Consider the following 13,417-nt stretch of genomic DNA (forward strand, 5'->3'; position numbering starts at 1 on the left):
TAGCCATGCTCCTGACCCAGACTTCCATCTCTGCTTTCGGCTGTATCTGTGACTTCTCGACTTCTTCTGACTCTCGGCTATCACCTGACCACGATTTGTCGATCTTGGTGCTATTGATGAGACCTCCTGTTGCTGACCCAGCATTCTGAATACTCTATTGCCCTCTGGTGGTTTACCTGCTAACTGCACTCTGAAGTTACATTGCTTGTAACTTCAGCTTCTCCTAGTGCAGCGTTTCTGTGTGTTTATATGTTTTCAGCTAGACCAAAGAGCTGTAATTTATGGCTACCAAAATGTAACAACCCCCAGTAAGACAACAACATTGATACTCAAAAATAAGACCCAGATCCCAACTGAAAAGCTAAAAAAAAATTTTTATGCCAAAATGGAAGTTATTATATATTTTATTTGCAATTAAGACAGGATTACATGAAAATGATTAGTGTTGAAGAAGGATAATGTATTCATGTATTTATTGAAGATGCATGGATTATACCTAAACATCTAACACGTCAGATAGTCTTGCTTCAATACTTCAAAGCCAATGTGCCTTTTAAAGTAGTACTTGCAGGTATTACGATCGGTACACCCTTGGACAGAAAAGTTCTGCACTTGCCCAGCTGTAGGTACAAAAATAGACATCGTCAGGCAAGAAAATGCAAACACTACATTCCTTTAACCTCTTGCCAACCTGATGACTTCCAAATTTATGCTTTTATTTTTTTTCCCACTTCCTTCCATGTTTTACTCCGCATGTTTATTTTTATTTGTTTATTTTTAAATGAAATCTGTCAAAAGGTTTTTACTATGTAATCTGAGAGCAGAATGATGTAAGTGCAGAGAATATGATTCAAATGATACATCTTTTACGTGACTGCTTGATATAGTTTTGATACAATCCCTGTTTTTTTATGTTGTAGTTTTAGCAGTTACCAAAATTCTGTGCTGTTAACAACTCCGTCCACACCTTTGATTGGCAGCTTCTTTAGATACTGGTATTATCAGCAAGCTGCCACTCTCTAGTGGGGTGGGATTACACAGATAAGCCTTCTCTGGGTTTCATGTGGGACCTAATTGTACAATGATAATCTCCTGCTGATAAAACACTGATTGTACTGAAACTACAACAGACAGGTTATATTCTCCTTTGTTATGTTGCTCTCAGACTAGATAGCAAAAAACCTGCTGACCGATTCCCTTTAAATGGAGGATTTGAATTCATATATTTCTTCACTTTTGCTGTGTTCTTTTTCTTTAAACTTTTTAGACCTTTTTCACAACTTGAATCTTGAATCATTTAATCCTCTTTTTATATTCTGCAATACTACAGTATTGTATATATACATATATATAAATATATATATATATATATAAAGAAATAAAATAAAAAAATGTATTTATATATATATATATATATACAGTTAGGTCCAGAAATATTTGGACAGTGACACAATTTTCGCGAGTTGGGCTCTGCATGCCACCACATTGGATTTGAAATGAAACCTCTACAACAGAATTCAAGTGCAGATTGTAACATTTAATTTGAAGGTTTGAACAAAAATATCTGATAGAAATTGTAGGAATTGTCACATTTCTTTACAAACACTCCACATTTTAGGAGGTCAAAAGTAATTGGACAAATAAACCAAACAAAATATTTTTATTTTCAATATTTTGAATCCTTTGGAGGCAATCACTGCCTTAAGTCTGGAACCCATGGACATCACCAAACGTTGGGTTTCCTCCTTCTTAATGCTTTTCCAGGCCTTTACAGCCGCAGCCTTCAGGTCTTGCTTGTTTGTGGGTATTTCCGTCTTAAGTCTGGATTTGAGCAAGTGAAATGCATGCTCAATTGGGTTAAGAGCTGGTGATTGACTTGGCCATTGCAGAATGTTCCACTTTTTTGCACTCATGAACTCCTGGGTAGCTTTGGCTGTATGCTTGGGGTCATTGTCCATTTGTACTATGAAGCGCCGTCCGATCAACTTTGCGGCATTTGGCTGAATCTGGGCTGAAAGTATATCCCTGTACACTTCAGAATTCATCCGGCTACTCTTGTCTGCTGTTATGTCATCAATAAACACAAGTGACCCAGTGCCATTGAAAGCCATGCATGCCCATGCCATCACGTTGCCTCCACCATGTTTTACAGAGGATGTGGTGTGCCTTGGATCATGTGCCGTTCCCTTTCTTCTCCACACTTTTTTCTTCCCATCATTCTGGTACAGGTTGATCTTTGTCTCATCTGTCCATAGAATACTTTTCCAGAACTGAGCTGGCTTCATGAGGTGTTTTTCAGCAAATTTAACTCTGGCCTGTCTATTTTTGGAATTGATGAATGGTTTGCATCTAGATGTGAACCCTTTGTATTTACTTTCATGGAGTCTTCTCTTTACTGTTGACTTAGAGACAGATACACCTACTTCACTGAGAGTGTTCTGGACTTCAGTTGATGTTGTGAATGGGTTCTTCTTCACCAAAGAAAGTATGCGGCGATCATCCACCACTGTTGTCATCCGTGGACGCCCAGGCCTTTTTGAGTTCCCAAGCTCACCAGTCAATTCCTTTTTTCTCAGAATGTACCCGACTGTTGATTTTGCTACTCCAAGCATGTCTGCTATCTCTCTGATGGATTTTTTCTTTTTTTTCAGCCTCAGGATGTTCTGCTTCACCTCAATTGAGAGTTTCTTAGACCGCATGTTGTCTGGTCACAGCAACAGCTTCCAAATGCAAAACCACACACCTGTAATCAACCCCAGACCTTTTAACTACTTCATTGATTACAGGTTAACGAGGGAGACACCTTCAAAGTTAATTGCAGCCCTTAGAGTCCCTTGTCCAATTACTTTTGGTCCCTTGAAAAAGAGGAGGCTATGCATTACAGAGCTATGATTCCTAAACCCTTTCTCCGATTTGGATGTGAAAACTCTCATATTGCAGCTGGGAGTGTGCACTTTCAGCCCATATTATATATAGAATTGTATTTCTGAACATGTTTTTGTAAACAGCTAAAATAACAACACTTGTGTCACTGTCCAAATATTTCTGGCCCTGACTGTATATATATATATATATATATATATATACAGTCATATGAAAAAGTTTGGGCACCCGTATTAATGTTAACCTTTTTTTTATAACAATTTGGGTTTTTGCAAGAGCTATTTCAGTTTGATACAGTGCCTACAAGTAGTATTCAACCCCCTGCAGATTTAGCAGGTTTGATAAGATGCAAATAAGTTAGAGCCTGCAAACGTCAAACAAGAGCAGGATTTATTAACAGATGCATAAATCTTACAAACCAACAAGTTATGTTGCTCAGTTAAATTTTAATAAATTTTCAACATAAAAGTGTGGGTCAATTATTATTCAACCCCTAGGTTTAATATTTTGTGGAATAACCCTTGTTTGCAATTACAGCTAATAATCGTCTTTTATAAGACCTGATCAGGCCGGCACAGGTCTCTGGAGTTATCTTGGCCCACTCCTCCATGCAGATCTTCTCCAAGTTATCTAGGTTCTTTGGGTGTCTCATGTGCACTTTAATCTTGAGCTCCTTCCACAAGTTTTCAATTGGGTTAAGGTCAGGAGACTGACTAGGCCACTGCAACACCTTGAGTTTTTCCCTCTTGAACCAGGCCTTGGTTTTCTTGGCTGTGTGCTTTGGGTTGTTGTCTTGTTGGAAGAAGAAATGACGACCCATCTTAAGATCCTTGATGGAGAAGCGGAGGTTCTTGGCCAAAATCTCCAGGTTGGCCGTGCTATCCATCTTCCCATGGAAGCGGACCAGATAGCCAGGCCTCTTGGCTGAGAAACAGCCCCACAGCATGATGCTGCCACCACCATGCTTGACTGTAGGGATGGTATTCTTGGGGTCGTATGCAGTGCCATCCAGTCTCCAAACGTCACATGTGTGGTTGGCACCAAAGATCTCGATCTTGGTCTCATCAGACCAGAGAACCTTGAACCAGTCTGTCTCAGAGTCCTCCAAGTGATCATGAGCAAACTGTAGACAAGCCTTGACATGACGCTTTGAAACTAAAGGTACCTTACGGGCTCGTCTGGAACGGAGACCATTGCGGTGGAGTACGTTACTTATGGTATTGACTGAAACCAATGTCCCCACTGCCATGAGATCTTCCCGGAGCTCCTTCCTTGTTGTCCTTGGGTTAGCCTTGACTCTTCGGACAAGCCTGGCCTCGGCACAGGAGGAATCTTTTAAAGGCTGTCCAGGCCGTGGAAGGCTAACAGTAGTTCCATAAGCCTTCCACTTCCGGATGATGCTCCCAACAGTGGAGACAGGTAGGCCCAACTCCTTGGAAAGGGTTTTGTATCCCTTGCCAGCCTTGTGACCCTCCACGATCTTGTCTCTCTGATGGCCTTGGAATGCTCCTTTGTCTTTCCCATGTTGACCAAGTATGAGTGCTGTTCACAAGTTTCGGGAGGGTCTTAATTAGTCAGAAAAGGCTGGAAAAAGAGATAATTAATCCAAACATGTGAAGCTCATTGTTCTTTGTGCCTGAAATACTTCTTAATACTTTAGGGGGACCAAACAGAATTCTGGTGGTTTGAGGGGTTGAATACTAAATGACCCTCTGAATCAACTTTTCACAATTTAAAAAAAAAAAAAAAAAAGAAATAACATTCTTTTTTGCTGCAGTGCATTTCACACTTCCAGGCTGATCTACAGTCCAAATGTCACAATGCCAAGTTAATTCCGAATGTGTAAACCTGCTAAATCTGCAGGGGGTTGAATATTACTTGTAGGCACTGTATATCTAATAACTGATGAACTGAGTAATATTTCTGGATTGAAATGAAGTTTATTGTGCTAACAGAAAATGTGCAATCCGCATTTAAATAAAATTTGACCGGTGCATAAGTATGTGCACCCTTATCAATTTCTTGATTTGAACACTCCTAACTACTTTTTACTGACTTACTAAAGCACTAAATTGATTTTGTAACCTCATTGAGCTTTGAACTTCATGGGCAGGTGTATCCAATCATGAGAAAAGGTATTTAAGTTGGCCACTTGCAAGTAGTTCTCCTATTTGAATCTCCTATGAACAGTGGCATCATGGGCTCCTCAAAACAACTCTCAAATGATCTGTAAACAAAGATTATTCAACATAGTTGTTCAGGGGAAGGATACAAAAAGTTGTCTCAGAGATTTAAACTGTCAGTTTCCACTGTGAGGAACATAGTAAGGAAATGGAAGAACACAGGTACAGTTCTTGTTAAGCCCAGAAGTGGCAGGCCAAGAAAAATATCAGAAATCCAGACCTGCAGCATCATCTTGCTGCAGATGGTGTCACTGTGCATCGGTCAACAATACAGCGCACGTTGCACAAGGAGAAGCTGTATGGGAGAGTGATGGGAAAGAAGCCGTTTCTGCAAGCACGCCACAAACAGAGTCACCTGAGGTATGCAAAAGCACATTTGGACAAGCCAGTTACATTTTGGACGAAGGTCCTGTGGACTAATGAAACAAAGATTGAGTTGTTTGGTCATACAAAAAGGCGTTCTGTATGGAGGCAAAAAACACAGCATTCCAAGAAAAGCACTTGCTATCCACAGTAAAATTTGGTGGAGGTTCCATCATGCTTTGGGGCTGTGTGGCCAATGCTGGCACCGGGAATCTTGTTAAAGTTGAGGGTCGCATGGATTCAACTCAGTATCAGCAGATTCTTGACAATAATGTGCAAGAATCAGTGACGAAGTTGAAGTTACGCAGGGGATGGATATTTCAGCAAGACAATGATCCAAAACACTGCTCCAAATCTACTCAGGCATTCATGCAGAGGAACAATTACAATGTTCTGGAATGGCCATCCCAGTCCCCAGACCTGCAGTCCCCAGACCTGAATATCATTGAAAATCTGTGGGATGATGTGAAGCGGCTGTCCATGCTCGGCCACCATCAAACTTACCTGACCTGGAATTGTTTTGTAAACAGGAATGGTCAAATCTACCTTCATCCAGGATCCAGGAACTCATTAAATGCTACAGGAAGTGACTAGAGGCTGTGATTTTTGCAAAAGGAGGATCTACAAAATATTAATGTCACTTTTATGTTGAGGTGCCCATACTTTTGCACCATTCAAATTTTGTTTTAAAATGTATTTATTAAGGTTTTTAACAAAAAATAAAAGGAAGGGGGAAAATTAGAGAGATTGTTGAGATGAAACAGCGATTAAATGGTGACATTAGTAAATATTTAGCATAAAATATCTTTCAGGTGAGGAGGTATGGGAAAGGATTGGTGAAGTAATGAAGGGGAGGAAGGTGTAGCAATTTAATAGGGAAATTAGGATTAAGGGAAATGGGAAAAAAAAAGGTAGAGAGAAAAGGAGAACAAGATATTAATTTGCAAAACTATAAACCTTATACAAAACGTATATGCAAGAACATGTACCTATGTAACATGACCATGACAAATTAAATACCAGAACCATATGTTTGAGAATTGTAACACTTGACATAGGTGAGTTATTTAAGTATGCAAATCAGGTGACTTCCGATGGATAAGTGTCCCAGGGATGCCAAACATTGAAATAGCGAGTATATTGATTATTGAAAGTGGCATAGTGCTTTTCATAGTTTCTGTGTATGGCAACCTTTTCAATAATTTGATTAAGGGTGGGGGGATAAATATTCCTCCAGTTGGCAGCTATACTACTCTTTGTTGTGAGAAGGATATGAATTACAATGGATCTAAAAATGGGGTCAATGAATTTGGCATCTAAAGATAAAAGAGCTAGTTGTGGGGTGATCACAATATTTGTTTTGGTAATTTGATTTATCAAGTTTGAAATACCAGTCCATAAGGTTTTTAAGATTGGGCATCCCCAGAAAAGATGTAAAAGGTCCCCATTACCGCCACAATTTCTCCAACAAGATGGTGAAATATTATTATTAATCTGATGTAGCCTAGTTGGGGAAAGGTACCATCGCGTCATGAGTTTGGTATGTATTTCCAGAGCAGAAGAACATATGCTTGCAGAGTGAGTCGTTTTTATAGCATCTTGCCAGTCTTCGTCTGGAAATGTTTGACAGAGGTCCCTTTCCCAAGCGAGAAAAGATTTTGTTTTTTCAAAGTAATAATCTCCTATAATATATTGATAAATCAATTTACTACTCCAGGTCCTGCTGTCCCTAGGAATACAGAATAAAGGATCTAATAAAGATGGGAGGGGATTTTTATTATTAAGTAATCTCCGAATGGAATCTCTAAGAAAGAGCAATAGTTTGAAGTCAGAGTCAAGAATTTTGTGCTTAATTTTCAAATCCAAGAATGAATGCACCGTTCAAATTTTGTTTAAATGCGGATTGCACATTTTCTGTTAGTACAATAAACCTCATTTCACTCCAGAAATATTACTCAGTCCATCAGTTATTAGATATATGAAACTGAAATAGCAAAAACCCAAATTGTTATAAAGAAAAAAGGTTACCATTAATAGGGGTGCCCAAACCTTTTCATATGACTGTATAGATATATGTGTATATATATATATATATATAGTACGGACCAAAAGTTTAGGCACTCCTTCTCATTCAAAGAGTTTTCTTTATTTTCATATTGTAATAGCTCTGAAAATTGTAGTTTCACATTGATGGCATCAAAACTATGAATTAACACATGTGGAATGAAATACTTAACAAAAAAGTGTGAAACAACTGAAAATATGTCTTATATTCTAGGTTCTTCAGAGTAGCTATCTTTTGCTTTGATTACTGCTTTGCACACTCTTGGCATTCTCTTGATGAGCTTCAAGAGGTAGTCACCGGCAATGGTTTTCACTTCACAGATGTGCCCTGTCAGGTTTAATAAGTGGGATTTCTTGCCTTATAGATGGGGTTGGGACCATCATTTGTGTTGTGCAGAAGTCTGGTGGATACACAGCTGATAGTCCTACTGAATAGACTGTTAGAATTTGTATTATGGCAAGAAAAAAGCAGCTAAGTAAGGAAAAATGAGTGGCCATCATTACTTTAAGAAATTAAAGTCAGTCAGTCCGAAAAATTTGGAAAACTTTGAAAGTGTCCCCAAGTGCAGTGGCAAAAACCATCAAACGCTAGAAAGAAACTGGCTCATATGAAGACCGCCCCAGGAAAGGAAGACCAAGAGTCACCTCTGCTGCGGAGGATAAGTTTATTAGAGTGACCAGCCTCAGAAAACACAGGTTAACAGCAGCTCAGATTAGAGACCAGGTCAATGCTACACAGAGTTCTAGCAGCAGACACATCTCTAGAACAACTGTTAAGAGGAGTCTTTGTGCAGCAGCCTTCATGGTAAAATAGCTGCTAGGAAACCACTTCCAAGGACAGGCAACAAGCAGAAGAGACTTGTTTGGGCTAAAGAACACAAGGAATGGACATTATACCAGTGGAATCTGTGCTTTGGTCTGATGAGTCCAAATTTGAGATCTTTGGATCCAACCACGTTGTGCAACACAGAGAAGGTGAACGGATGGACTCTACATGCCTGGTTCCCACCATGAAACATGGAGGAGGAGGTGTGATGGTGTGGGGGTGCTTTGCTTTGGACACTGTTGGGGATTTATTCAAAATTGAAGGCATACAGAACCAGCATGTCTATTACAGCATCTTGCAGCGGCGTGCTATTCCATACGGTTTGCATTTAGTTGGACCATCATTTTCAACAGGATAATGACCCCAAACACCTCCAGGCTGTGTAAGGGCTATTTGACTAAGAAGGGAAGAAGGAGAGGGATAGGGTGCTATGCCAGATGACCTGGCCTCCACAGTCACCAGACCTGAACCCAATCGAGATGGTTTGAGGGTGAGCTGGACCGCAGAATGAAGGCAAAAGGGCCAACAAGTGCTAAACATCTCTTGGACCTCCTTCAAGACTGTTGGAAAACCATTTCCGGTGACTACCTCTTGAAGCTCATCAAGAGAATGCCAAGAGTGCGCAAAGCAGTAATCACAGCAAAAGGTGGCTACTTTGTAGAACCTAGAATATAAGACATATTTTCAGTTGTTTCACACTTTTTTGTTAAGTATTTAATTCCACATGTGCTAATCCATAGTTTTGATGCCTTCAATGTGAATCTACAATTTTCATTTATTTTCAGAGTCATGAAAATAAAGAAAACTCTTTGAATGAGAATGTGTGTCCAAACTTTTGGTCTGTATATATATATATATATATATATATATATATATATATATATATATATATATAGTATGTATGGTGATCTGCACACTCATTAACTTCGATCATACATATTACTTGAGTCAAGTCTGGCTCACCATTGACTTGATGGGGTTTGAGGTCTTGGAACAAGTTCAGGTCAAGTCTTTGTCCCGAAACAATATGTTTGCCCTAGTCTAAGATTTTTTTCTATTGGGACAATTTTTACTCCGGGGCACCAAAATACCACAGTTGAGAAAGATTCTACCCTATTCTTATGGATACCGAAACAAACTTTTAACTAAAATTTGGCAGGAAACCGGCAAACTCGAACATCAATGGGTCCGCCCATCCCTACACGTGGGCACCCCAGTGCTAATGTACAGTAATGTTACTTTGTTCTAGAAGATATCAGGAATCAGGATGTGAATTGTTCCAAGAAATGAAATATGCACAGGAGATGTGTACATAAAATGTGCAATTTTGGTTTATCTCTATTTCACATTGTATAGATTTTTTTTTTAAGTGCATTGCCTCAAAATGTTTTTTGGCTGCAAACTAATTTGTACTACATAAAGAAAGATTTTCTTACTTGGATACTTCAATGTTGCCCTATAATGCAAACATTGGGTCATGGATCCAGTGCAGGCTACCTTCTTAACACTCTTATATTCCTTCAAAGTGCCAAGATGCAGGCCAGATGGACATTTTACACCATTTCGTTTTAAATTTATTTTAGGAACTGTGGAAATAAGCCAAATTATTGTTTTAAAAAATATTTCAAAATAACTAAGACAATATATTGATGACATTCCTATATAAAAAGTGGCATTTGGGCATCTACCCCCAAAGATAAATACATTTTGTAACATTTTGTAGATTTTAAAGCATAAAATAGTAAACAGTTCATTGTGTTGTTAAAAAGCTGTTGAATACAAACAATTTCCACTCATTTGCCCAAAGTAATATATGTTGGAGGTCACTTTCACATTGCTAAGTTAAATACTATCCTGCCAGACCTTAGAGTTCACACTCACTTTTAATTCTCAATTAATTAAATTGAAAATCAAACATTTTGCTCATCTATAGTCAAGTGTGGGTCAAAAAATGGCAAGTTTTATGTTTTTCTGTTATTTCTGTAGCCTCTTTCTCTTCTCTGTCTATTATTTTGGGTCTAGAGAGACATCAGATTATATTAAATTAATATTAAAGCTCATTCAGGTTAGATCTAATTTGTTGTAAAGAAATTGACTCTGTTGACCGATTCAAACCAGTTCACCTATTTAGAATTCTAAGAATTCTCAGAGATTCACTCATCTGTCATTGCCAAATATTTAATGCATGTAAGACTGATGTTTTGGTCATCAGTCAGGTATAGTTATTACCATTGTGACACTCACGTTTATATCGGTGATGGTTGCATAAGTGTCCACTGCAGCACTGTACGTTCATTCGATAATTCAGACTCTCTGCAACTGCTGAGCCATTGGTTCCACACAAAATTTCATTGGCACAACCTTTATATATTGAGTAAATATTGTCGTTATCTAAAAAATAAGTAGATAGATATAACAGAAGTAGAACTGAGATGGTAATACTGTACATTTGTAAAAGGAAAAACTGAATTGTTCTCACCAACTCCAAACAATTGACAGGCGGTCACACATCTGCTTGAAAGGCAATTAACCGTAGTCACAGCACATGTTGTGGAGTTGTCAGACTGGCATGAATAACATTTATAGGAGAAGACTGGGAAGAAAAAAGACAATTCAGTATATATATATATATATATATATATATATTTAAAAAATAAATAAATATATATATATACATATATATATATATATATATATATATATATATATATATATATATAAATAAAAAAAGGTTAGATGATGAATATATTGTGTGATGTCAAACACCCAGGTGTAATGAGACGCTAAACCACTAGGACTTGCTAGATACCCAAGTAGAGGAGACCTGCCAGATAGTCGAACAAGCCAGGTGTCAGTAGCCTGGAGATTATGTCAGTAACAGAGGGAGAGAGAGAAGCCGAAGTCAATATGCAAGCTGAGGGTCTGATAACCAGGAGGTCACATCAAGTACCAAGAAGAGAGCGGAAACAGGGTCAGTTGTTGAGGCAGGGTCGGTAGCCAAAAGGACACATCGGGTACACAGGAGAGAGCGGAGCCCTTGGTCAGGGAGGCAGGGAGTCAAGTCAGAATAGGGGAGGAGATGGGATGGGGAACGAGGAACTAGATAGTGGGACAAGATCGGATCAGTCACTTACGGGAACCAGCGATAAACACTGCTAAACAGGAACTATCACTGGCGGCATTCCAGGTGAAATAGCTTCCAGATAAAGCAAAGCAATCACCCGGAACGACGCTCCAAAGTATAGGCCTCTCCCATACCACACAGGACTAGACCGGGAACAACAAGTTCCTTGGAGGAAAATATGAGACCCAGTATAGGCTCTGCAGGAGAGCAGAGCACTGCTAATCAGAATCACAACATATTGATTGTCATTTGAATTGTTCTTTTTTTAGCAAACAAGAACAGAATATTGGTCAATAGCGACATTACTACCTTGATTCCTCAACAACTTGAATTCTTGACTCATACAGATCTTCTAGTACAATAAGTGTCTAATTTTTTGCTTGTTTAGCCTTTCTAACTAAACATCCGATCTTTGTGAATTTGTCCTGCTTAGTTATAATCTTCAATGGAGAATTTGCTTTTATTTTGGCTAAAACTCATTTTTGCAATTGTTTCATTCAATATTTCGTGCCTGTTGTCTGGTGAGAACAAATTATTTCCAACCCAAGGAAAAAGTGACAGATTGCTGATCGTTGGGGGTCTGACCAGTAACACCCATACCAATTGGCAGAAATGAATTGTTTCTTATCTCCAATGAGGCACTTTGTTCTTAATCACAAAATGAAGTAGCAGATTACAAATCCAATGATTGTTTTATTCTTTCTCTATGGGGCTGCTGCAAAAAGTGTAGAGAAGTCCTTAGCAGCCCCATATAGAATGAATGGAGCAGTGGTTGAGCATGCACTATGCCACTCCTTTCTAAAAGTGCACCATTCAACAGATTGGTTGGGTCCCAACAGTTGGAATCCACCGATCAATAAGTAATAATGTAGTCTGCTCATAAGAATTGTCAAATATCATAGATTAATGCGTCAATACCATTTTCCAACACTCTTCAGGACCTTGTGTATATATGCTGTAAAGTGACTACCCCAGTCTTACCTGAGCCGACAAGAGCAGCGATCACGCAAAGCAAAGTGACCAGGTTCTTCATTGTGGATGATTGGGCGTCTTCTTGGATTCTCTTCTGCTCGTCCTGTTGTCTGTACACAGGGATCATATATATTCTCTTTGGAAAGGTAAAAAAAAATCAATTGCATCACGGGATGGATGAGGTCAGTCCTATAACTCTTTGGCACACCACACTTTCCAAGTCTCCCTGGCAGGACATTCTCCTCTTAGCAAAGTTTCAGGCTTTCAGGTGCATTAAATTAAATTTTTAACAGTGAACACAATGGTTATTTACTGTTCTGGTCGCATTTATTAATATTATATCTGGATAGGAGTTGGATCTCTTTGTTTCTGAGAATGCCTCTGCAAAAGGAGATGAGCAAATTAACTCTCTGTAGATCAATTTTCTTTCGAATTCACTGAAATCGGCAAATTAAAATGTTGTTGTTGGCACCATGGAGGATCAATGGTTACTACTATTGCTTTGCAGTGCTGGGTTTTGGGTTCAAATCCCATGAAGGACAACATCTGCAAAGAGTTTGTATGTTCTCCCTGTTTTTGCAGGGATTTCCTTTAATCACTCCAACTTCCTTCAGGTTGCTTTACATGCAGTGACATCGCTAGCGATGTTGCTGGTGAAAGCACCCACCCCCATCGGTTGTGCATCACGGGCAAATCGCTGCCCGTGGTGAACAATATCGCTAGTACCCGTCACACATACTTACCTGCCTAGCGACGTCACTGTGGCCAGCGAACCGCCTCCTTTCTAATGGGGCGGTTTGTGCGGCATCACAGCGATGTCACTAAGTTGCCACCTAATAGAAGCAGAGGGGCGGAGATGAGCGGCCGTAACATACCGCCCACCTCCTTCCTTCCTTCCTCATTGCCCGCGGCCGCAGGTACTATGTTGTTCCTCGTTCCTGCGGTGTCCCACATAGCGATGTGTGCTGCCGCAGGAACGACGAACAACCTGCATCCTGCAAC

At 39.3% G+C, this 13,417-nt stretch overlaps 1 protein-coding gene across 1 annotated transcript; it reads right to left on the minus strand.

Moving 5' to 3' along the window:
• Nucleotides 1–386: 386 nt before the first annotated feature.
• LOC142256421 (uncharacterized) lies at nucleotides 387–12,557 on the minus strand. The gene is made up of 5 exons (XM_075328102.1): nucleotides 12,425–12,557; nucleotides 10,799–10,912; nucleotides 10,564–10,710; nucleotides 9,756–9,905; nucleotides 387–620 (listed from the first exon to the last, which is right to left on the minus strand). Exons 1-5 carry the CDS (start codon nucleotides 12,540–12,542, stop codon nucleotides 505–507), a joined length of 645 nt encoding a protein of 214 aa, XP_075184217.1. The 5' UTR covers nucleotides 12,543–12,557; the 3' UTR covers nucleotides 387–504.
• Between the last annotated feature and the right edge of the window lie 860 nt (nucleotides 12,558–13,417).

Source organism: Anomaloglossus baeobatrachus, chromosome 11 (genome assembly GCF_048569485.1).
Source record: "Anomaloglossus baeobatrachus isolate aAnoBae1 chromosome 11, aAnoBae1.hap1, whole genome shotgun sequence".
In the NCBI taxonomy this organism is placed as follows: domain Eukaryota; kingdom Metazoa; phylum Chordata; class Amphibia; order Anura; family Aromobatidae; genus Anomaloglossus; species Anomaloglossus baeobatrachus.